This window comes from Anas acuta, chromosome 22 (genome assembly GCF_963932015.1).
Source record: "Anas acuta chromosome 22, bAnaAcu1.1, whole genome shotgun sequence".
NCBI classification, from domain to species: domain Eukaryota; kingdom Metazoa; phylum Chordata; class Aves; order Anseriformes; family Anatidae; genus Anas; species Anas acuta.
In genome coordinates, this window is record NC_089000.1 from 1,144,953 (window position 1) to 1,167,849 (window position 22,897).

The window sequence follows — 22,897 nt, forward strand, 5'->3', positions numbered from 1 at the left end:
CAAACACCCCAAAATCCAGCACCCCAACCCCCAGCACCCCAAACCCCATCTGCAGCATCCCCCAGAACCCCACCCCCTTAGCGTCCCGGGGCACCCCAAATCCCCCACCCCCATCCCCAACACACCCCTCACCCCCCTGGGGACAGCACCCACCACACCAGTGACCACCCCCCCAGAGCCCCCCCAAACCCCCACCTCCCCACCCCAGAGACCCCAAAACCCGGGGACCCCTCCCCTTCCCCCCCAAAACAACACCAGGGCACCCCGCGGGTTGGAAAAGCATCGCTGTTTAATGCTGGGGGGGGGGCAGTGAGGGGCTCCCCCCCCCCCCAGCACAGTGAGGTTCAGGTGGGGGGGGGCTCCTGCCCCTCGGGGGCGACGCCGGCAGCGACCTGGTCGCGTTCCCAAAGCCACCCCACCAGGGCGTCCAGCAGGGGGGCCACCCTCGCCAGCCCCCCCCGGCCCACCCCGCTGCCCCCCGCCCGCAGCACCGGCAGCCCCCAGGTGCTCTCGAAGGCCTCCAGGTCGGCCTCGGTCACGTCGGCCTGGGCGGCCAGGTCGAACCTGGGCACGGGGGTCAAGGTCGATGACCCCAAACTGGCAAAACCCCAAAAATCCCATAGGTGTGACGAAGCACCCGATGTCCCCCCCCCCTCCACCCCAAAGGATACTTGGTGCCCACCACCACCCGCAGCAGGTCCTCGCCGGGGGCCACCACCCGCGCCAGCCGCGCCGGCAGCTCCTCGAAGGACGCGCGGTCGGTGAAGGAGAAGAGGAAGAGGACGGCGTCCGCCTCCTCCTTGCAGGCCTGGGGGGGGGACACCACGGGGACATCATCACGCCCCGGCGGGGGTCTCATCCCGCGTCCCCCCCCCCCGGCTGGGTGCTCACGGGCAGGATGTGCTCGAATTTCCTCAGGGCGCTGTCGCCGCAGTCCCAGAGCTGCAGCTGGAACATGACCGCGCGCTGGGCGCCGCGTGGCTGGGCCGGCCAGAACACGCTGCTGGCCTCGATGCCTGCAGAATCACAGAATCACAGAATCTCTAGGTTGGAAGAGACCTCAAGATCATCGAGTCCAACCTCTGACCTAACACTAACAGTCCCCACTAAACCATATCCCTAAGCTCTACATCTAAACGTCTTTTAAAGACTTCCAGGGATGGTGACTCCACCACCTCCCTGGGCAGCCTGTTCCAGTGCCTCACAACCCTTTTGGTAAAGAAGTTCTTCCTAACATCCAACCTAAAACTCCCCTGGCGCAACTTTAGCCCATTCCCCCTCATCCTGTCACCAGGCACATGGGAGAACAGGCCAACCCCCACCTCGCTACAGCCTCCTTTAATGTACTTATACAGAGCAATAAGGTCACCCCTGAGCCTCCTCTTCTCTAGGCTGAACAAGCCCAGCTCCTTCAGCCGCTCCTCATAGGACTTGTTCTCCAGGCCCCTCACCAGCTTCGTCGCCCTTCTCTGGACCCGCTCAAGCACCTCGATGTCCTTCTTGTAGCGAGGGGCCCAAAACTGAACACAGTACTCGAGGTGCGGCCTCACCAGAGCTGAGTACAGGGGGACGATCACCTCTCTAGACCTGCTGGTCACACTGTTTCTGATACAAGCCAGGATGCTGTTGGCCTTCTTGGCCACCTGAGCACACTGCTGGCTCATATTCAGCCGACTGTCCACCATCACTCCCAGGTCCTTCTCTGCCTGGCAGCTCTCCAACCACTCATCTCCCAGCCTGTAGCTCTGCTTGGGGTTATTGCGCCCCAGGTGCAGGACCCGGCACTTGGCACTTGGCACGGCGAGCCCGGGTGAATCCTGGGGGGGCATCGAGCGAACCCCCAAAGCCCCCCCCTCAATGTGTGACCCCCCCGACCCTTTAGGCCTCGCCGTACCCAAGGTCTCGCGGTGGGCGGTGGGCGCGGGGGTCCCGGTGAGGGCGGCCACCAGCGCGGTCTTGCCCACGCCGCTCTTGCCGCTGAGGAAGATTTTGTAGCGCGCCGTGGGCACGGCCAGAGCGGGCGGCAGCATGGGGTGCTCCAGCAGGCCTGGGGGGGGGCACCATGATGGGGGGGGGTCAGCAAGGGGTTGGGGGGGGGGGGGGGGTCCCATGGGGGTGTTATGGGGTTTAGGGGGGGGCTCTCACCGAACACCCTGCGCTGGTTCTTGTGCAGCACCGAGGCCAGGTAGGGGCGGCCCGCGGGGCTCAGCAGCCAGCCCGGCTCCACCATGGCTGGGGGGGCACAGGGGGGGGGGCCGAGCCGTGTTGCCCCCCCCCCTTGTGCCCCCCACCCCAATCCCAGCCCCTCCACCCACCCACCGTGGGATCCTTTTCCCCGCCCCCCCCGGCTCTGTTCCCTCCCCCCTGGGCCCTGCCCCCCCCCCATGTATCCCCCGTGCCCCCCCCGGGTCCCTGTGCCCCCCCCGCTCCCCCCGTTGCCCCCCCCCCCCCGCTGTCCCCGGGCCCCCCCCCCGGCCCTGCGCGGCCCCTTTAAGGGGTCCCCGCCCTCACCTGCGGCCGCTGCAGCCTCGCGGTGACGTCACTCGGGGGAGGGGTCACGGAGAGGTCACGCCCCCATCGGCAGCGGCGCATGCGCGGGGATGGGGGGGCAGTGGGGGGGGGTAATGGGGGCAATGCCCTATGGGGTATGGGAACCCCAGGGCTAGGGGTTATAGGGGCACTGCCCTAGGGGGTATAGGATGCCCGGAGCTGTGGGTTATAGGGACACAGCCCTGTGGGATATGGGATGCCTGGAGCATCCTATATATCGGTTATAGGGGCACTGCCCTATAGGCTAGAGGAAGCACAGAGCTATGGGATATAGGGACAAAGCCCTATGGTATATAGGATGCCCAGAGCTATGGGTTATAGGGGCACTGCCTTATAGGCTATAGGAGCCCCAGAGCTATGGGTTATAGGGGCACTGCCCAGGGGGTGGAGGAACCCCAGAGCTGTGGGTTATAGGGGCCCAGCCCTATGGGATATAGGATGCTCAGAGCTATGGGTTATAGGGACACTGCCCTATGGGACATAGGAACCCCAGAGCTATGGGTTATAGGGGCACAGCCCTATGAGATATAGGAACTCCAGAGCTATGCGTTATGGGGGCACAGCCCTATGGGAAATAGGAACCCCAGAACTATGGGTTATGGGGGCACAGCCTTATAGGATGTAAGAACCCCAGAGCTATGGGTTATAGGGACACAGCCCTATAGGCTATAGGAACCCCAGAGCTATGCGTTATGGGGGCACAGCCCTATGGGATACAGGAAGCCCAGAACTACGGGTTATGGGGGCACAGCCTTATAGGATATAAGAACCCCAGAGCTATGGGTTATAGGGACACAGCCCAATGGGATATAGAAAGCACTGAGCTATGGGTTATAGGGGCACAGCCCCATAGGCTAGAGGATGCCCAGAGCTATGGGATATAGGGACAAAGCCCTATGGCATATAGGATGCCCAGAGCTATTGGCTATAGGGGCACTGCCTTATAGGCTATAGGAACCCCAGAGCTATGGCTTATAGGGACACAGCCCTCTAGGCTATAGGAAGCACAGAGCTGTAGGTTGGGGGGCGCAGCCCTATGGGACCCCCAGCCCTCCACACTGCAGGGTGTGGAAGTGCCCCAACCCTGTTGGCTTTGGGGTCCGCACCCCACAGCCTGCGGGACACCCCAAAGCTGCAGGTAACGGGTGAAGCACCCCCCCCACGGGAGCGGTGTGCCCCCAGCCCTGCCTCGCTGCCAACCAGGAGCCCCAAAAGCTGCCCTTTTCACCCCAAACCGTCAGGGCGCACGGCAGGAGCATCCCTCGGCGGCGCGGCCACCCGCACACCCCAAGCAGAGGCGGCAGCCCGTCCGTTTCGTCAGTTTTTATTTGTTAAACTGCTAAAAATTCATCCAGGAAGGGGGGAAAAACATAAAAAAAAGAAAAAAAATCAATGTACACAGATTTAAATATCACCGAGATCACTTCGCGTTCCTACACGCGGCCGAGCCTCCAGCGCCAGGGGGACCTGAGTGGCGGGGGGGGACCTCACAGCACCAGCGCCGCCGGGGAAAACGGGGCCGTTTCTGAGGAATTCATCATTTCCGAGGAATTTATCGCAAGAACATGCCTTCCTGCGACGCGCAGGGAGGGGAGGGTGGTTTTGGGGCCGGTTGAGGGGGATTTGGGGCTGGTGGAGGACGCAGGGCGCAGGCGGCACGAGGACCCACAGCCCCTCATGGGGATACCCCGAGCTTGTAGCCAGCGGCCCCAAATTCCTGTTGGGTTTTGCTCCAGGGCGATGCCAGGACATGCAGGCGGGGGGGAACGCGCCGGACACCCCGGTGGGCGCTCCCGGGGCGCGGGGATTTTAGCAGGGTCTGTCTACAAACGGAGCACCCAGGGCATCGTCCTGCCCCGGGCCCTGCCCCAGCCCCAAGTGGCTCACGGATAAATCCCCTTTTATTGGGGCGGGGGGATTTGGGTAGAAAACATCCAGCCCTGAGCCCTCCCAGGGACGAGCCAAAGCCAGCAAAGCTCGGTGGGGACGGAGAAGGACGGGGACCACGTCATGGCACTGCCGGCGGGCCGGGCGGCGCTTTGGGGCGAGTTTCCTACTTTTCAGCTATTTCGGGCGCTGGGTGAGAGATGCCGGCGGTCGCCAGCCCTGGGCCGGAGCTGGGCACGCGCTGTTGACCAAAACTGAGCAGAATCTGCCCATTTCCACCCCCCACATCTCAAGCTGGAAAGGAAGGAAGGAAGGAAGGAAGTTTGTCCCAGACGGACACACAGGTTCAATCCATTTGGATTTTTCTTTGTTTTAATCTTTGCGGAAGGAGGCACATGCAAAGATGATTTTGTTACTGCTATCAAGGCTAATGCCGGCCCACCCTGCCGCTCGCATGCTCCAGTTTACCAATAATTCATCGTTTTGGCTGGAAAAAAAGCGTTCCCAGGCTATGAGGTGCTGCTTCAGCGGGCGCAGAAAAGCTGTGTACGTGTTTGGGCCGTTCACGGACATGGAAATCTCCGATCCTAAATGAGAACGGGCAGCCAAATCTCCGTTTTGGTGGCGCAACGTGATTTTTGGAGTAAGCCATTTTCTGCTGTGGGACCCAGAACGATGCTGAACCCCCCACGCAGCAGTCGGAGATGTCAGACGGTGAAATCGGGTCGGGATCTCGCAGGAACCACCCCCTCCCACCCCCCAAATTTCTGAGATTCGGACCCGGTTTCAGCACGTCCCCAGAGCGCGGCACGGAGCCGGGGCAGAGCAGGGAGGCTCCATCCCCGCCGAGGCGCACGGGGGGGACAGCAGCAACCTCGCGGCCCTGCTGCGAGCGTTCCCAAACACGTACCCACTGCGCCGGCCGGGATCGCGCAGCGCCACAGATCCAGCACCGAGGCTGCCAGGCAAGGAGGAGAGGGCTGCGAAAGCGAGTCCTGCCCAGCCGATTCTCAACTTTTTTCTTTTTTTTTTGGCATTTCAACGCAAAACTGTCCTTTCTTCCTTCTTACGGTCCTGCACGGAGGACAGGAATGAGACTGTCAGGCCAAAGGGGTGAGAGGCAAAAAAGGCATCGTGTTTGTTTGGAGCAAAGGTCACAACTTGCAGTGCTGGAAGGTTCCTGGTCAGGTATTGCTGTTCTGTTCCTTACAGAGCCATACTTGAAGCATGGGAGCAATCAGTGCACACGAGCTAACAGCCTCCTGTCTGCAGGTATTGAGCTGGTTCTTACTGAAACCACTGCTACTCGTGTTCCACAAAGAGTTTCAGAGATACGAGGCCTCTTAAACCCCTGGAAGAGGAAAAAAACAAAAAAAAAAACAAAAAAAAAAACTCAAGAGGCTACGGGATGGCAGGCTTCCCGCCTGCTCACCCTAAATCCTTGGCCTAGGTCACAGCAGAGAGCTCCTGCGTGAGCACAGCAACGTGGATCCTATGGGCAGGGAGCTCCCTCCCTGCTTGTAAACACGATTCGCTTAACTGGGGTCTTACTGGGAATGGGCGGGCAGCACTGGAGGTTTGCTTGGACTTTATTGGTTTGTTGTGCCCTAATTCACAGTTTGAGTGCCTGCGCGACAGACTTAAAAGGAGAGGGAGAGCCCCGGGGAGGGAGGGGAGGTGGTGGTGGTGCACAGCTCGGGCCACATTATCTCTTTGCTCGCACAAAGTACAAGGCATTGGTTTTGGGATAGTACTTCACGTTCTGTTTCTTGTCCATGAGGCCGCCGAATATGATCAGCTCCCCTCGGCCCTGCACCACCGTGTGCAGGCTGGTCTCGGGCGGCCCCACCACGGAGCTGCTATTGAACACTTTCCATTTGACTCGTCCCTTCTCCTTGGTATCTTTAATGTCCAGCACGTACATCTGCATGGGCTTGCAGTTCATGCTCTGGTACAACGGCTTCCCCACGTTCAGGGACTGCGGAGGGTGGTGGCCCAGGCGGCGGGCGATGGGCGGCAGGGAATGGCCCTCGCCTTGGGCAGAGCCCGGCCGCGCCTCGGCACCCGCGCCCTGGCTGCCCGGGGACCCCGGCGAGGCCACGAGGGGGGGGCTGAGGGCGGCAGAAGCTGAAGCACCCTTGGAGGACAGGGCTTTGACGGCCTCCAAGCTCCTGCGGAGAGCGCCGGGCGAGACGGCCCCCGGCAGGGAGCCGGTGACGTGGGGCGGCGTGTGGATGCCGTTGGTCTGCTCGGGGGGGTTCCTGGCGCCGGCGCCGAGCGTCCTGCTGTCCGCACCGTCCGTCTGGCAGACGACGGAAGCCGGTTTCTGCTCCCAGCTCAGGTCGAGGGACCCCAAGCGGAGGTCTCTCTGCTCCGGCAGCGACCCCCGCCTCGGCGCCAGGGCGAGCCCGACTTTCAGCTCGCAGCCTTCAGCGGCTCCGGGCGTGCCGGGCGACACCACCTGCACGGGGCTGTCCAAGGAGGCACCGCCGGCCGCAGCGGCTCCGGGCGATAAGCTGCCCCCGTTGAGCACGGGCGAGCTGTCGCCTCTGGCCGGGGAGAGGCTGCCCTCCCGCGATCCCGAGGGCGTCTGCCGCTGCGCTCTGGGCCGCAGGGTGCCCCAGCGGCCGTTGACGCAGGGAGCCTCGTCCGTGTTCCTGACGGGAGACTGGGAGCGGTACTCCCGCGTTTCGGGCACCAGGGCGGGCGGCGTGGCGCTGATGGGAGAGGGGCGAGAGTTCAAGCTGGGGCTGAGCGGGGCTCTCCCGCTGGGAGCCTGGCTGAAGACCACGACGCACTGTCCCACCTGGAGGAGGGGAGAGGAGGGGACGCGTTACGGCTGCAGGGCGGCCCTTCGAGCTCTGGGGCAAAAAGGCAGGGGTTTGGGGCATCCTGGGCAAAGGCCTACAGGGGGTAAGATGGACCAGAGACCCCGCTGCCTCCGTCCCAAGCCACTCACCCGGCAGGCAGGATGGCACCACAGCTCCGGGGCTCCGTGGTCTTCGTTCTCCACCTTGAGCGGCTGCCACGTCCAGGGGTTCGCGTGCATGTGCAGCAGCCAGGCGTCTTTGAACAGCTGTGAAGAGAAGCGTGAGAGATGCAGGAGAGCAGCTTGCTGCCAGGGTCACCCCATCGGGGGCAGAAACGGAGCTGTGCAGGTGAGCTGACTGGGATCTGAGCACCCAGGGGTGCCTGCACCCTACTGTGGCCATGGACAAGTCCCTTCATCCACGTCTGCTGTCCCAGCACAAAACCAGGGACAATTCCTCCAGTTAACCTCAATGAGCTGCTCAGATAGCTCCCAGGGTGGTTTTTGTTACTGAAAGGCAGCTCCAGCAGAAGTAACAACTTCTTTGGGACTTCTACACCGTGAGCTCTAGTTTGCAGGACAAAAAAATGCCCCCCAGGTCACGTGCAGAGCCCCCCGCTGCCCACGCCAGCACCCAGGGCTCACAGGTACAGCAGGATGCGTGTGGCTTGTGCCCCTGCTCCCTGCAGGATACTTACTGCGTTGGGACCACCACAGCCACCAAGGATTAAAATGGTTTCGTCGTCGATGACAATCTGTGGGGGCAAAGAAGAGCGTTTCAGAGCAGGAAGGACGCGAAGCCATCCCTCTGAGTGCCTCTGAGTGCAGAGCTGGGTTACGGCTTCTCAGCAGCACAGACGCTGCTGAATTTTGTCTGCCTGGGGATGAGGAGTGGAGCCAGGATGGAAAGCCGGTTTTGCTTGGCCCAGGGCAAAGCGGGATGCAGAGTTCGCCCCGCTGCCTTGTCCCAAACGGCTCGTAAGCCGGTCCCTTTTACAGAGGAGAGCAGTTACTGTCCCTGAGGCTGAGCAAACATCAGAGGATGCAATGCTCCTCTTCCCAAAAAGGGTGAAAGGACCACCTGGGAGGCTGCAGGCTTACAGCAACACGTGTTAGATGCTCACGGTGGGCAACTAGTCCCCCCCCTCCCTTTCTTTGGATGGAGGGAAAGCCACTCTCATGCACGATGTGATCTCTTTGGGGTGCTTCCATCCAGCTGAGGCCAGTCAGGCACTAGGCACCCCCGAGTGTCCTCCTGGGGACTGTGAAGGGGGGGGCAGGACTGCCAGCAGCAACAGACGCCTGTGTTGAGCCCGGTGACTCCCACGAGCTCCCTGCCCCAGGCAGGCACCAAAACAGGCACCACCGGAGCCATGCACTCAGCGGGTGCAATCTACAGTCACCTGAACCAAGGATCAGGAGACCGGAGCAATTAAAGGGGCCCCAAGCAAAACCAACATGTGATAACACCTAATTGATCGTAAACGCCACGGGGCTTGATAGCTGTTTCTCCTCTGATGGGTAAAACAGCAATTTGTTTTCTAGAAATGCTCATTACGGTTCTGAGTCATGTGCAAGACACAGCGCAGTATCTACCGGAGCGTTAGGGAGATTAAACGTGCAATCTCACAGAACAGCTGGCTAGAGAAAACAAGGGCCTGGCAGGCAAAAGACTGCGAGGGTAACTCAGAAATTGGGCATTAGTTTTCAGACGACCCACAGAGAGCTGCCTGGAAGCTGGAAATTCAGCTGTGCCTGGTTTCTCTCTGGCTTATCTTTGGCAGTGCATGCTGCCCTGGAGCTGAGTCAGTGAAGGAGAGCATCACCTGAGACTGGCCACCTCGCGGGTGAGGGCTGGGCCCAGAAATGTTTGGCTTGGACCAAGCCCACTGCTCGAGATCCAGCACCCAGACGTCGTTGCTCCTGCGGGGATGAGAGAAGAAACACTGAGCCACAGGTACAGCCACTCAGCTCAAGCCCCAAACAAGCACCCGGCTGCAGCGTGCCTGGTTCCTGATGGTACAACCAGGCCCTCAGGGGCTTCAAAATGCTGATTCAGGGTGGAGGTTTTATCACAGAATCGGTTTTCTGCAGGCTGGTGCCTCGAGGGAATTTGCCCTGGGCAGTGAAAGGTGCAGCAAGCCAGCAGGCAGACCCCGCAGCGGGCCGGCAGCGAGCACCAGCCCAGCGGTGCGTGAGGGCAGGCGGGGTGAGCAGCCGGGATGATCTCAGACTCCTCCGATCAACACACGGATCTGCACCCGCCTGTGACCTTCCCACACGCCTCACCTCCTCTCGGCTGCCCCAGTTCAGGGCACTGCTCTGCTCGGCGCTGAGTCACGCTGCGCTGCGTGGACAGCCCTGGCGGCACGCTTATCTGCGGCCCGGGCAGCACCGAGCTGCTGGTGCCGACTGCTGCAGAGGGGTCCTGCTGAAAAGGGGCTCACAGCACAGCCCCTCGGAGGTTTCTTTCTGAACTGCTCTCCCACGAGCACCACAACACACTCCTTGCTCGCAGGAGGACTCCTCAGACGCCTTCTCTCCACACTTACATTTGCCGAGATCCCAGCGAGCCTCCGAAGACGATCATTTTGTCTTCGATGACACAGGAGGAGTGTCCTGCCATGGGAGGGGGGCCGTGGGTGGTCACGATGCAGTTCCACCTGGGGGAACAGGGAGAAAAGACATTCAGCACCGGGGCAGAAAGGATGGTCCTGGATGAATGGCAAGATGAAAAATCCCACGGGCCAGCAAAGTCCTCAAGAAAGCATTACAGAGGAAAACCTCAGGGAAAACCGACAAAGATCCAAATAATAACGAAACTAATTAGAAATACTAATGTGCTCAACATTTTTAAAACATGACAAAGTCACAAGGCCAAGTTGGAAATATCGCCCCTTTCAATTAAGTTTGCCCTGAATTATTTCCAACGCAGTTTAATTACAGCGTTCTAACGACACTGCCCAGAAGTGCATCGGGTAATTGACACTTTTGATGATTAAAAGTTCTCAATGAAAGAGGAGCAAGAACCTTCGCTGCTTTGATACAGCATTTGCTCCTTTCTCACACAAGCATCAGTGAGAAAGTGTGGTCTAAAATCAGCTGGATGCTGTTTAAAGGGAAAATTCCTGCCACCTCCCCGCTCGCTGCTGGAGCTGCAGAGGCAGAAAGCTTTCTGCAGCAGCACAGAGCCCTGCTTTATCGCCTTTCCCCTGAATTTCGGATCACCACCACCAAAAAGTGAAACCTCCAGGAGCTAAGGTTTTCTCCTTTAATTTCCTCAGGATGACCTCGAGCTCGCAGCCAGATGAGTTACGCGCTGGGAATATTCGCACCCAGATTTCTGCCCGCCCCGAAGATGTTCCACAGAGCACTGGGGTGGTGCTGGCAGGCTTTTGGGACAACAGAGCAACACGGAAGCGAGCACCACCCAGGAGGTGTCAGACAGCAGTGCGTGCGAGTCTCCGGGCCCGAGCAGCGCTGCCTTGCCTTCTCTTTGTTTAAAGGGAGCCTCGCAGACACGCCGGGATCAGCCACACCTTGGCACCCCCTGTCCCTGCCAGCCAGTCCCGGCGGGCCTGCGGAGACACCTCGGGCAGCGCTCGGGCACTGCAGACACTTGTCCCAGGGATCAAAGCCCGTGCTTCAAATCCAGAGGTTCTCTTACCAGTTTTTGGAGGGCGAGTACGTGTGGATTTCGTCGAAGAACCTCTCTGGCTGGTGCAGAGGGTAGGGGCTCGGTCGTGTCCACCCGCCGAACAGCACGAGCAGGTCCTTGTAGACCACCAGCGTGGCGCCAGCCTTGGGAGAGGGGTACGAACCTGGGCAGGGACAGGAAGGGGGACGGTTAGGAAACCAGGCTCGAACACAGGCATCAAACCCTACAGGAATTTTACCAAAGCGAGGTGACGCGGAGGCTCCACCTTTGAAAAAAAAGCAGCAAAGAAGGCAAAATTAGAGTTGGGAGCCTGGGAAGAAAACTACTGCCAATTTGTGTCACTGTAATTAGTAGGAGCCTGAAAGCACATTTCATGTATGGCAAAACATCTGTCAGTCACTGGCAGGAAATTACTAGCTTTCTAACATATCCCTTTAAATTATTGCTTTAGCACTGAATAAAAGCAATAATTACCTCCAAATACCTACTAACTTCTCCCCAAGGACGGGGTGAGAATGAATACTAATTCTAACACATCCGGCGTTGCTCGTGGCGGATCGCTTGGGAGCTCAGAGGCGGCGGCAGAAACCCAATCCCGTTTTCTCCAAGCGGCACAATCAAACCCAGAGCGCTTTGCTGCGGGAGCTGACAACCCCTCCCCGAGTTCACACAAGGCAGCGCTCCTCCAAAAAATCACGGAGGGACTTTTGGCCAGCCGGCTGGAGGCTTGAAGGCTTTGCTCAAGCCAGGTACCTCCTGAGCAGGACTGCTGCGTGCAAAAGCAAGATGTGGCCTCTCGCTGCTGCGATGCTCTGTGCTCAGAGCACAGATCCCGAGGGGTTTCCCAGGACGCAGCAAGGCACTGATCTCACCTTCTGCAGGCACATTTTCAGCTGACCCTGAATGTGTCACCCAAAGCAGGGCCGTGTGGGACCAGGGGCAACCCAAGGGCAAGGCTGCGCACGTGGCTGTAGGAGCACCGGCACCCTCTCCAAAAGGCTGAGATAACAAAGCGACTGCTCTTCTCTGATGTCCTAATAGGACCAGGAGAAGCATTTTTAGCAGGTAATGACATGCAGCACTGAGCCTATTTTTAAAAGAAACCAGAGCAGCTATTTTAAGATGTTGCAGCTGAGAAAAGCAATTCGATTGTGATGGGTTCCAGCTGGTGGGTGGTAAAAACCAAGCCAAAAAGCAACCCCCAGCCAAGCACAAAGAGGCTCAGGGGCTTTGCTGCCACCTTTCTCTAGGGACAAGGTAGGTTTTGGTGCTGCAGCTATGGGGGAAGAGGGGAATAAAGCTGTTCAGGAAACAATTGTTTTGTTAGGACAGGTACACGGCATGGCCAGGACTGTACCCAACATCTCCTCAAAGTCTGAGGTGCCACGAGGGGGTCATGTTTGGTTACTTTTTGTTCCCAGTCAAATTCCAGACTTCCAGTTTTCCTGGCTGTGTGCAATTCGTTAATCCACACCAGCAGGTTTCCAACCCAAGTATTTCCTTGGCAGAGCCTGAAAGTCGCTCTCCCAGGCTTGGCATGGCAAGCTGATTGCCAGCAAAGTTTCTACCTGACTTGTAGAGAACAAGCCGGCTGTCTGCGTGTTCCTTTACCCACCACTCTCTGCTTATCCACCCAGGACATCACAAGACAGCACGGGGGCACGCAGCAGGTCGGTGCACGGGTCTGTCTGCAGCAGGGACACCAGTGAGATGCAAAAAGTGCTGGTTTTAAACTGGGACAGGAGTTGGTGTTATACAGACGGCTTGGTTAGAATTGTGCCTGTGCAAGTTGGGCTGGGGTTGGAGGGACAGCCCGGCACCCTGCTCAGGAAGGTCTGGGCTGCCGGGCAGTGGGAAATGTCCCCTTCCTCCTGCTGCAACCTGAAGGCCAGCCCCTGCCCCAGACACCCAGACGGTTCCCAAAGGAGCCAACAACAACCATGTAAACAGCCCAAGGCAGAGGCCAGCCCCGGTTTTTCAGGAAGCTTTGCCTATTATTGGACGCTGCGCGGGTGTAAACGAAGGCAGAGTTTCGTTCTGCTAGGCAGGAAAAAATCTGAATTTCACAAGTGGGAGGAAGAGCTGGCCTCTCGGAGCCTCTTCCCGTGCGGCGACCAGGCGGCCGCGGCGTGCTCGGGGCTTCAAAGGGTCGGGCGCTGCGGGGTGGCGTCCGCCCGGCTCGGGAGCGATGTCCTGGGGCCAGCCGTGAACTCTGCTCCACGGGTGGAGCGTGCTGAAATGGGGGAAATGTCGCAGCACGAGGTGGCTCTCTGCGAGGTTGCTGTGCTCAGTGCCTGTCCTATAAAGGCGGCTCAACCTCATTGATCTGCGCTCGGCTAGAAACGTGCACGAGGGTGGCTGCAGCCTGGAGAAGGAATATTGGAGCATTAACACCGCTTCCTTATTGCTAAGGCAGGGCACAAAAGCCATGGCAGGATAAAAATGTTTGCAACATGACCACGCACGGGCACTGACTGCAAACCCGACCGCCCGAGCAGCTGTCGGAGGTCTCCAAGTAAACCCTGCTTAGCTTTGTAGCAACAGCGGACGCTGCTCAAAGCCGAGGCTTGTAGTTTGGGGTTTAAAATGGTACAAAAGCAGCTTTGGTAGGAGTTGGTGTCTGAGCACAGCTCCGTTTCAGCTCGCTGCCACCTTCCCACCAAGCCCAGGAAGGGCAGGAGCACCTCGAGGGGTGCAGCAGCACCGGGAAAGGCAGCGAGGAGGAGGAGGGGGAGGAAGAAAAAGAGGAGGAGGAGGAGGGGGAGGAGGAGGTGGTGGTGGCGGCAGAGGCGCCGCTGCCTTTGTGACTTCAAGTCTCAAGTATGCGGAGCGCGGAGCCAGGTACGGCACCAGCAACATCAAAGGGACACGGCTCCGCTTCCCGGGGCCCCGCAGCTCAAAGTCCGAGCTTCAGAGGCCGGCCGGGCGGCAGCTCAAAGGATCCGACAGGAGGGCTTCCTCCTCTCGGGGCTGTCACGACCTGCTCGGAGCGCTCTGCTATTATTACACTTGCAAATGAAACGGCCTCTGTGCCTTGCCGTGGACCCAAGTACAGCAGCACCTGCAGAAGGGCATCGTTTGCTAATTGCACCCGCTCCGACGGCCTCCTTTCCTTGGTGGGTGCAGAGGGCCCTTCCTCGCCGAGCACAGAGCGTTTCCAAGCTCCGCACCCCGATAACACCCCCGAGCCCTCTATCAGATGATCTTTCCTTGGGGATAAAAACCCAAGCACGCGGAGGGTGCAGCACAATTAACTGCTTCTGAACATAGGAGGGAACATCTCTCTGCAGCTGACGCTGTTTATTCCGTGGAGATGAGGAGTTAAAAGCCAGCCGAGCTATTTTTTTCCAGCTGATGGATTTTCCTGGCTCACAAGGCAGATACATACTTTTCAAAAACAAACAAACAAAAAAGATCTCTGGCTTCCGTGGACGTGTGGAAGAGAAACGCCAGCCTCTGATCGCTTCTGACACGAGCTCTGAACGCCACCTATTTATGATATGTCCTTATAAGCATTTTTTAAAGCCCATTTATTCAGCCCTCTAATGCCACTGGAGCGGCACGCGCAGAGATCAGCAGCCACAAAAGAAAAACCTCACTCCAGGGGCACGCTAACACGAATTTCCAGACCAGCCTTTTACCGAAGTCAGGCACAGCCCCGAGCAACTCCAGAAACAGGGCACATAACAAACATCAAGCGGAGCTTAAAAGGCGAAAATAAAAACGCAGGGAAAAGCTGCTGGGTGCCTGCTGGGACGGGATCGCAGAGATGAAAGAATTGGTTCAGAGCAGCATCAGATGGGGAAATACTGCAGGAGGGGGGATGGAGTGAAGCCAGGCGTTCGCACCATCTCCGGGGTGAGGGGAAGACATGGAAGGAGCTCTCGGGTGCTATGAGGGAGAGAAATTTTGTGGGAATTTTATTTGGGCAGATTTGGCTTTCTGGACAGATGGGAGAAGTGCTGCTAGCGATGGCTGGGGACCGTTGCTGCCGGGACCAATGGATTTCTCGAGCAGCCCTGGCTCCAGCAGGAGGATGCTCTGCTCCATGGGCTCCAGCGAGCCGATCGCAGTCATCCCGAGCTGATTCACTTTCCAAGCAGTGACGGGATAAACAAACACAGGCCCAGAGCCCAGTTTCCAATTTCAAAGGGCGAGCTGAGAAATTAAAGCAGGCTCGTCCAGCAGCCAGGGCACTCACCACGAAGGAAGCCAAGCCCCAGGTTCAGAAGCCGCCCACGGCCCGTGCAGAAAGCCGGGGAGCAGGGAGCAGGCTCAGGGCAGGCTCGGGGGCTCGCAGCTGCAGCAGCACCACGGGCAGCACGGCCACAGCCACGGGAACGGGGAAAAACCCTCCTCTGGAAGCCGGCCTCGCCTCGCCAGCAAGCTGCATTTGTTCAACAAATGACATCCTATTACACGGATGCACTTAATCTCGCAGGGACGTTATCAGTGGAATGTATTAGTCCCAGGGAAAGAGCCAGGGAGATGCTGGGCTCCGGCAGCCAGATACGGAAGGCGACCTCTGCCAGCAACCTGGCGTTTCCCGAGCTTTTTGCAGCCCTGCAAAGTCACGGTGTTTCAGCAGAACGAAACGCCGCGCGGGCTTTTGCTCCGAGGAGTTTGTGTTGTGCTTACAGAGAACTGCAAAGAATGGGTCCAAAGCAAATTGCTCTTTAGAAGGGGAGAAGGAGAGGCCACCTACTTGGCAGGAACAAGGGGCAGCGGGCTGGCTCCCTTGGGGAGCTCCTGCTGTCCCCAACAGCTTGTTGGGGTTGCAGCCTCCCGGCGGGCAGCAGCTGCCCCGATGCTCAGCCTGGGTTCCCTGGCCCGGCTTTGAGGCCAGCAGACTTAAAGGAACCAAATGGTGAGCCCCAATCTGGAAACCTCATCCACCCCGGCGCGTTATCTGCCGCGGCCCAGGCACAACCCCGACCACGCTCGTGCGGAGCGGCTTTGTCCTGCCGCCGGGAAGGTCGCGTTTTGCCTTGCTCAGCGTATCCTGAAACTTGTCTGACAGCATGAAATCCCCAAATCTTTCTCCCTCTATGGGAAGGGAAACCAGAGAAGGAAAAAATCCCTTGGCTTCACGGTCCAGCCCGGATTTTTCCGTAGTAGTCTGCAGATCTGCCCGAAAGCTTTTCCCTCAGCGGTGTGCTGAGCGAGACAACGAGGAGCCTACGGGCAGAGGAGCAGCACCCCAGGCAATCCCAGACTCAGCACCATGACTGGGAGATGCCAACGGAGCCCCCCGATGAGAAAAGCGGGCATCTCGGTGGCACACCTCACACTGGCTCTCTCCAGAAGTCGAACCACAGCACTCAGGACTCGCTGTAATGCAGCGCTCAGCTGCCCCAGATCCAGCATCTGACTTTCACCTGTTTTTGTCCCGTTCAAAACAAGGCACCGGGATTATGGACGTTTTCAAGACCAGCTTTGACTGGGGCTGCTAAACCTTAAAGCTTTTAAGAGCCAGGAAAGTATCATTTTCCCTTACCAAAGCCACATGTGACTTAGTGTTCCCTCCAATCTGGGTTCAAAAAAATTCCTTTCTTTTGCCAGGAAGCATTAAATGAGAAAAGAGATCTGTGCCACAGAGAGAGGACTTCAGCTTTGCAGAGCTTTGTGGAGTTCAAGAAAAATTGAGCAGGATCTGAGTCGCCTTCCCAACAGGCACAGCGTGCCTCAATCAAAGCCTCTGCAGGCACACGTGTCTGCTGCCTGCTCAGTTAGCGTGGGGGGAAGAAATCCGTGCACCTCTGAAGAATTAGAGGGGGGTCTCTGCAAGAATATAAAATTCAGGGTACAGAACTGACTCCCCCTTGACGCTTAGGGCAGCTGTCACACAGCAAAGACTCGGCTGAGCTCTCAGTGTTGAATTTCCACCCGACACCAGCAAAGGCTCAGGGCGTTGAATTGAAGGTCCAGCGTCCTGCCCTTTCCCGGGCAGGCAGAAGTCAGAAAGCCCCATCAGTCACCTCCAGGCTTTTGCAATGTCACAGTCATCTTTTTGCCCCGGAAATTCTCACGCAGCCCAACTTTAGTGTCCACAACGCTGTTTGAAAGGAGAGGCAGTGCCCTGTGAACCCTGTGCAACAGGATTACTGAGTCACCCTTTGCTAGTGTTAGTCAGAACCATCCTTACACAGCAACGGCAGTGTTGGGCAAACGGCAACAAGATAAGGGTGCCAGAACACCCCGGGGCTTTGCCCCTTATCTCTTAATAGCTGAAAACAAGGATGCAATTTCTGCACCGTGCAATTTCTGCTGCAATTTCTGCACCGTGCCCAGCACACAATGGTGCAGGAGGGGTTTTGTCGGTGCCTATCCTGGCTGGGAACATTTCTCACGGCGCTGTCACCGGCAGCGTCACTCCCAGGTGCCGAGTGCTGCTCACGGTGAGGTCACCCCCATCCTCTTTGCAACCTCACCGGGTTTTGGGAAATGCAAAGCTGGCCGTGCCGTAAATGGTAGTGCTGTTGCAAGCTCCCTTTCCCTCCGGGTGGGTGGGATCAGAATGACAACGAGCTATCCACCTTTCTCTGTTTTATTACGTGTTTTTCCCCCGCCTCAGTGATACTGCGCCCTGCAGACTTTCAAGTGATCTGAGTAACAGTCCGACGTCCTACACAAAACAGCTCTGATGCTAATTAAAGAGCTCAGCCGTCAGAGGGAGAAAGGGCTGATCAGCTCCTGCTACTCGTCTTCCCTCAAGGAGGCAAACGGAGGAATGGAAATTGCTGTATCAGGCTACGATGTGGTAATGACAGTAATTGTAGGGAAGGGACTGAAGTATGTGTGGGTTTGCAGAGGAGCGTGCTCGGCCTGTGCTGAGCTCCACACTTTTCACTCAAGTCACGCTCCCAGTTAGCTCCCGTTTCATTGCCACAACAGGAGGGACATGGCAGGGCAATTCCAGAGGTCTGAGAACCCCTTCCAGCCCCACACAAAATTACTGGTGTTTCAGGAAATGGCTGCTGTGCAATTTGGTGAGGTTACAGCTACCAAGAGGCTAAAAAACCTCAACCATCCTTTAGGGAGCATCCTGTGTGCGCAGTCAGAGAAACCTCCCCAAAACAAGCACAAACAGCTCGGCGTCAGGAAGAGCCGGGCTGTGCTCACTTCAGAACTGTGGCTGCAAAGAAAATGCAAGGACTTACTGAAAACCTGGCCCTGGGATCCTGATTTGCCTCTTTCTCCTGTGCGCTGCACCCGAGCATGACCGCAGTGGGTAGGGAGAGAAGGCACCTGCACAGGCCAGGAGTGCCCACTGCAGGTCCCCAGACACCACACAGAACAGCGCTCAGTGCACCTCTTTGCATCTGCCTTTTCACCTGCTCCTCCCATGCTCACCATTTCCCTGGTTTTTGTTTTCAGGCTGATCTCCAAAAGCCATCGGTGTCTGCACCGTGCTTTGTTCACACGAGGAGCGCACTTTTCTCCCTTGTTCCAGTAATTCCAGCGCTTAATGCCAAACTTGCTGAATATTTCATGCAAGGACTAAATATTAATCCTTGGACTGCAGACAAGCATGACCTAGTGCTTTGTCATTCCACGTGCCTACCGGATTTAAGAAGAGATTTTTTAAAGCGCGCATTTTTGTGAAAGATGTAGAATCGGGTTATGAGGCATGAGCATTTTGAGTTCTGTCTGAAAGCACCTCGTACCAGTGACTGTACACACCAGGAAGTCAATGCTGCGTGTTCAATCTTGAGTATTACCTAAGTGACCTCGTGGACGGGGCCATCAAGGCGCAGGCACAGCAGCACGCCCTGCGAGGAGCTCTTGCCGATAGGTGTCAGCACAGCCTGCCCGAAGCCTCGCGAGCAGGACCTTCCCCAAGTCTCCTCCGAGCTCCTTCCCAGCCGACAGGATTTATTTCCCTTGTCGTAAATCCATCCAGGTAGCAGGGTTTTGAAATAAAAGCCCCGAACGGAGCTGTGCCTGTTACCTCGGGGGGAGCGCCGTGCAGCAGAGCTGGGGATTTCGGCACCAACCTTCAGAAGGAGCAGATTCAGGCTCTCAGCTTTCCTCCTGTGCAATGCTTTGATTCTATCAGAGACGGCACCGCACTGAGCACTGCTGCACGTGGCCGCTGCACCTGTTGGCATTTTTAAACCTTCTTTCCAGATGAGAGAAGAAAATGAGATTTCACAAATGCCTTGGCTGCTCTCACAGCCTCCCACCAGCTTGCAAATACCTTGGCTCAAGTCAACCACATTCGGGTGAGCAAACATCCCGCAGAAATTAAATTCTCTGCAGTTCTGTGAAATCGAGAATCAGGAAAAAGTCCCCTGCACAGAACCTGTCACAGCTTTTACCCAGTGTGTTAACACCCTGAATACCCGTGTAGCAAAAAAACATTTCCAAAATCAGCCTTAACTTCTGCTTATGGAAACACCAGTTTGAAAAATGACAGGCCCGTGCTTTCGAGGCCATTAAAAAGCAAAGCACTCTCCAAGCACTTGCTTTCACAAGTGGTAGAATGAGTATTTCTAAATGGAGATTTATATGCAAAATTTCAAGAGGATGTGCTCAAAATTTCACCCAAATCTCAGACATACGAGGCACTCAAAAGCTCCCAAACTCGTTGGGAACTACTGTGTGCCCAGCACCATTAACGCGGCCGGGCTACAGATTCATCTATATAAGGCCTCCTGGCATCGGGAACCTATTTTTGCAGATCATGGTCATCTTATTTACCAACAGGGCCACAAATAGTCTTCCCCAGTTGGGTACAGCAGGCTCGTCAGCAATATTTTCAGATGGCCCAGAGTCACACGTAAAATGAGAGCGTGTAACCTGCGGTGCTGAAAAGCAGCACGCACCCCTCGATAGCCCCCGTCCCTGCACGGGGCTCCCTCTGTGCGCTGCTCGGGGAAAACGGGGACCAAAGAGGCTAAAAATGCCCCGCACAGGCCCTGGAGGCTGATGAAGGAAGTAGTGGGAAAAATTCCTCCACTAATGTCTGGAGGGATCTGCGCCCGGGGACCTCCTCTCTCAGAGTCTAAATCCGACGAGGTTAAAGCAACAAACTATTTGTCAAGCCTTTACGCCAGACCCGCGCCGACAATGCCCTCGGAGGGGTCTGTTTTCTGGCCCGTGCTTCTGGGGAAAAAAATGAGCGAGTGCTCCCAGAGATAAAAGATAAGAAACTGAATACAAGGAAGGACCGAGGGAGGGAACCAGCAGACCTGCAGGTTCGGCTGTCCTCACGGCACCGTGCGGCTCCCAGGGCATCGGGAGAGGCCTCGCTGCCCTGCGGGAGGTGTGTTGGAGGGGTCTGGGGGCTCCTTTCTCGTCTGCATCCACATTTTGGTTAGCCAGGGGCGTGCAGATCAGCCAAGGACCAAAATAAAAGGCCTCCTCCCTGCAAAATGGTTCTAGAGAGACAAATGCTGTCCAGGCGGGTTTTAAGCCGTGATTTTTAAACTGCTCTCCCTCTCATCAGCATTTATCCAGGAGAGTGTTAAAAAAATAATCATTCCTTATCACGTCTATCGCTCTGTTCTGCGCACGGGCTTGCTGCTGTTACTGTGACAGGGTTGCCAGCTCCAATTCGGGACGGGCAAGGAAAATCATCTCCTGGAGGGCTCCCTGCTGCGGCACACCCAGGTGCTGCCAGGACTGCCTTGGCTGCAGCCTGCGGGGAGCCCCAGGCCCTCCGCGTCTGAGATCTCGATGAAAGACCTGGTGTGTGATGGACTGAAGCCTAGCCCAGTGCTCAACAGGGATGAGAAGATGCTTGGGAGCTCCTCTGCCTGACTCCACTTCTGAGCACGCCGCTGCTCAGCCCTTCCCGGGCAGTTCAGGGCCTTCAGGAGAACCTCAGGTCCCTGGGCCAGTCCTAAGGCGAGAGGAGAACCAGACTTGCTCACAACACCCATCTCCCTTTGAACCACTTCTCCCCCGTGCTCCTCCATCCCGTTTTCCCCCTGTGCAAGCCCCCAAGCTCCAGCCCACCATTTATTCCTACCACATCAGGCCAAGCTGTCAGACACAGGACAAGAGGGCAAAGCAGATGTCCCCGCAGAGCTGACACCGCAGGAGATGCGCTGACGGACGCAGGCTAGCTGTCACTGTGAGGATCACACTTCCCACGGCAGGGACTGCTTTCCCGAGCTGTGCACACAGACAGCAACTTGCTGAGCTCCCAGGATGGCAGGAGGGCTGCGGTGCACTGAGAGCAGGAATCAGAAGGCAGAAATTGCCCAGCGTTCTGACACAAAGCCAGCTTTATGCTGCGTAGTGAGGGTCTGACACCAGGGCAGGATCTGCCATGAGCGAGCTCAGCGCCCCCTCGGGCAGAGGCAGTGCCTGCACGGGCAACAAGAGCCAGCCCCGAGCCCTGGGCCCGTTCCCAGCTCCTTCAGAGCGCCTGCCACCTGCCTCCAGCACCGCATTCCTGCACCCCTGCACGCAACAACGATGGAGAAGCGACGGCAGCAGTGGCCCTGAGAACAAGGCGAGGACGGGATCCTGACTGTACCTTCCAAACAGGCTCTGCCCCCCATCCCCAAGCCATAAGGAGGATGTAGGAACAAGGTTATGGGGTGATTTCATGAACTCCGTGGCAATTATGGTGTTGTTCCTGTAACCGCAGTGCATGGAAGCGCTCCGGGCACCCAGCCCGTGCACACTGATGGGATCCCAGAGGTGCAGGTGGGTCGGGGACGGAGGGAGCAGGGTGCCCAGCGAGCCGCTGCTGGACACGGAGCAGCACCAGCACCGAATGAAATCCCATCCCCTTCCCCGCGAGGGAGGTGGGGACAAGAAGCACAGCTGCTCGCGGACAGGCGCACATTTTAGAGCTGCAGGTTAAAGCTCTGTTCTGAAACACGATGCGTGAGCAGGTTTCCAGCTGCTCCCCTGTCTGTGCTGCAGCTGTGTGCACGCACAGTGCTGAAGAGGAGGCACAGGTATTTTCCGTTCTTAACCCTGGTACAGGCAGACCACAGCCATTTCCCATTCTGCCGATCAGCTACGGAGCCCAAGGCTTTGCCTCTGAAACATTAATTTAACGACTGCTCTCTCAAAGCAGGCTCTTTTTGGCACACAGGCAGAACTCATCTGAGAGCCCTTGAAAATCCAGGGAAGGAGGCAGCAGACTTCGGGCTCTTCCTGCCTGGTTCGGTGAGTGCATGTGCAGGACAGATCCCTGCAGATTTTTTCAGGAGAAAAGGGATCAAAAATCCACTTTCAGACGCTGAACACAGCAAAAGAGGCCACGGGAATGGAGGACGGGGCCTGGCAAATCAAAGGGAGGACAGGTGTGTGTTGTAAACCAAAACCCGCGCAGATTTAGCATCTAATGGGCAACGCAGAGCGATCCTATTGAACCTGAGCAGTGATGGATTAACGTCCTGGAAACCAGCCCTCCGCACACAAGCAATACTTTCCCAATAAGGCGGCAGCAGATGGATTCGTCACAGCTTTGGGAAAAAAAAAATCAAAAAAAAAGCCCTTCACCTGCCAGTTTTTCTCTTGGCCTTGAAACGTTTCATATTTAATAACACAAGTTTCATTAGAGACATTTTTCAAAACCGCCCAAGTGAAGACAGAAACAAATTAGCATCCTGTCTGCCTCGCACAGACCAACCCAGGGACCGAGAGGCACCAAGAAATACCTGAGCTTGATGGAGCTGCAGCTCAGAGCTGGCCAAACAAGCTCTGGGCTTGCTCTCTGGAGGGGCAGCAATGAAGTTAAAATTCCACGTGCAAGGACGTTGCTTCCTTCGCAGAGAAGGGCGCAGCTTGCTGTTCTCAAACGCAGCAAACCTGTCTGCCTGCGCGCTCCCTGCAAGGATGCCTTTTGCAACAGAAATTGGTGTAGGTGTTGCCCAAGTGCAGTTTTCACTCCCAAAGCCCCTGGGAGCAGCAGATGGCTGCATAACTGCAGCGTGCTGCTCTCTGAAGCATTTCTGTGTGTACTGTCAGCCAGGTTTCCCTTCAGAAGATGCACTTTGCCTCCTATTTCCAGGCTGCAGTGGAGC

General features: G+C 57.2%; 2 protein-coding genes and 1 long non-coding RNA gene across 5 annotated transcripts in view; 1 reads left to right on the forward strand and 2 right to left on the reverse strand.

Moving 5' to 3' along the window:
• Positions 1-271: 271 nt before the first annotated feature.
• CPLANE2 (ciliogenesis and planar polarity effector complex subunit 2) lies at positions 272-2,604 on the reverse strand. 2 transcript variants are annotated; one of them, XM_068658301.1, is made up of 6 exons: positions 2,512-2,577; positions 2,146-2,232; positions 1,895-2,047; positions 892-1,016; positions 672-808; positions 272-564 (listed from the first exon to the last, which is right to left on the reverse strand). In XM_068658301.1, exons 2-6 carry the CDS (start codon positions 2,228-2,230, stop codon positions 345-347), a joined length of 720 nt encoding a protein of 239 aa, XP_068514402.1. In that variant the 5' UTR covers positions 2,231-2,232; positions 2,512-2,577; the 3' UTR covers positions 272-344. The 2 variants fall into 2 exon arrangements, with proteins under 2 accessions (XP_068514402.1, XP_068514403.1); XM_068658302.1 differs by lacking the exon at positions 2,146-2,232 and having other exon boundaries at positions 2,512-2,604.
• Positions 2,605-3,858: 1,254 nt separating this feature from the next.
• The window catches only part of FBXO42 (F-box protein 42), a 47,884-nt gene continuing 28,845 nt past the window's right edge, over positions 3,859-22,897 (reverse strand). For both annotated transcript variants that reach the window (XM_068658299.1, XM_068658300.1), the window contains exons 5-10: positions 10,914-11,067; positions 9,799-9,909; positions 9,073-9,169; positions 7,945-8,001; positions 7,397-7,513; positions 3,859-7,243 (exon numbers count right to left, since the gene is read on the reverse strand). In XM_068658299.1, the coding sequence (XP_068514400.1) occupies positions 6,143-7,243; positions 7,397-7,513; positions 7,945-8,001; positions 9,073-9,169; positions 9,799-9,909; positions 10,914-11,067 (1,637 nt within the window). In that variant the 3' untranslated portion in view covers positions 3,859-6,142. The remainder of the gene's footprint in view (positions 7,244-7,396; positions 7,514-7,944; positions 8,002-9,072; positions 9,170-9,798; positions 9,910-10,913; positions 11,068-22,897) is intronic.
• On the forward strand, positions 12,121-18,210 carry LOC137843259 (uncharacterized). The gene is made up of 2 exons (XR_011089426.1): positions 12,121-12,161; positions 12,542-18,210. It is a non-coding gene; the product is annotated as an uncharacterized lncRNA (long non-coding RNA).

Excerpts from the sequence above, each read along its gene's own strand:
- CPLANE2 (XM_068658301.1), bottom strand. The coding sequence starts at position 2,230 with ATGGTGGAGCCGGGCTGGCTGCTGAGCCCCGCGGGCCGCCCCTACCTG. Across the intron at positions 1,017-1,894 it reads CGCCCACCGCGAGACCTTGG|GCATCGAGGCCAGCAGCGTG; the intron begins GTACGGCGAGGC and ends GTGATTCTGCAG. Across the intron at positions 809-891 it reads AATTCGAGCACATCCTGCCC|GCCTGCAAGGAGGAGGCGGA; the intron begins GTGAGCACCCAG and ends TCCCCCCCCCAG.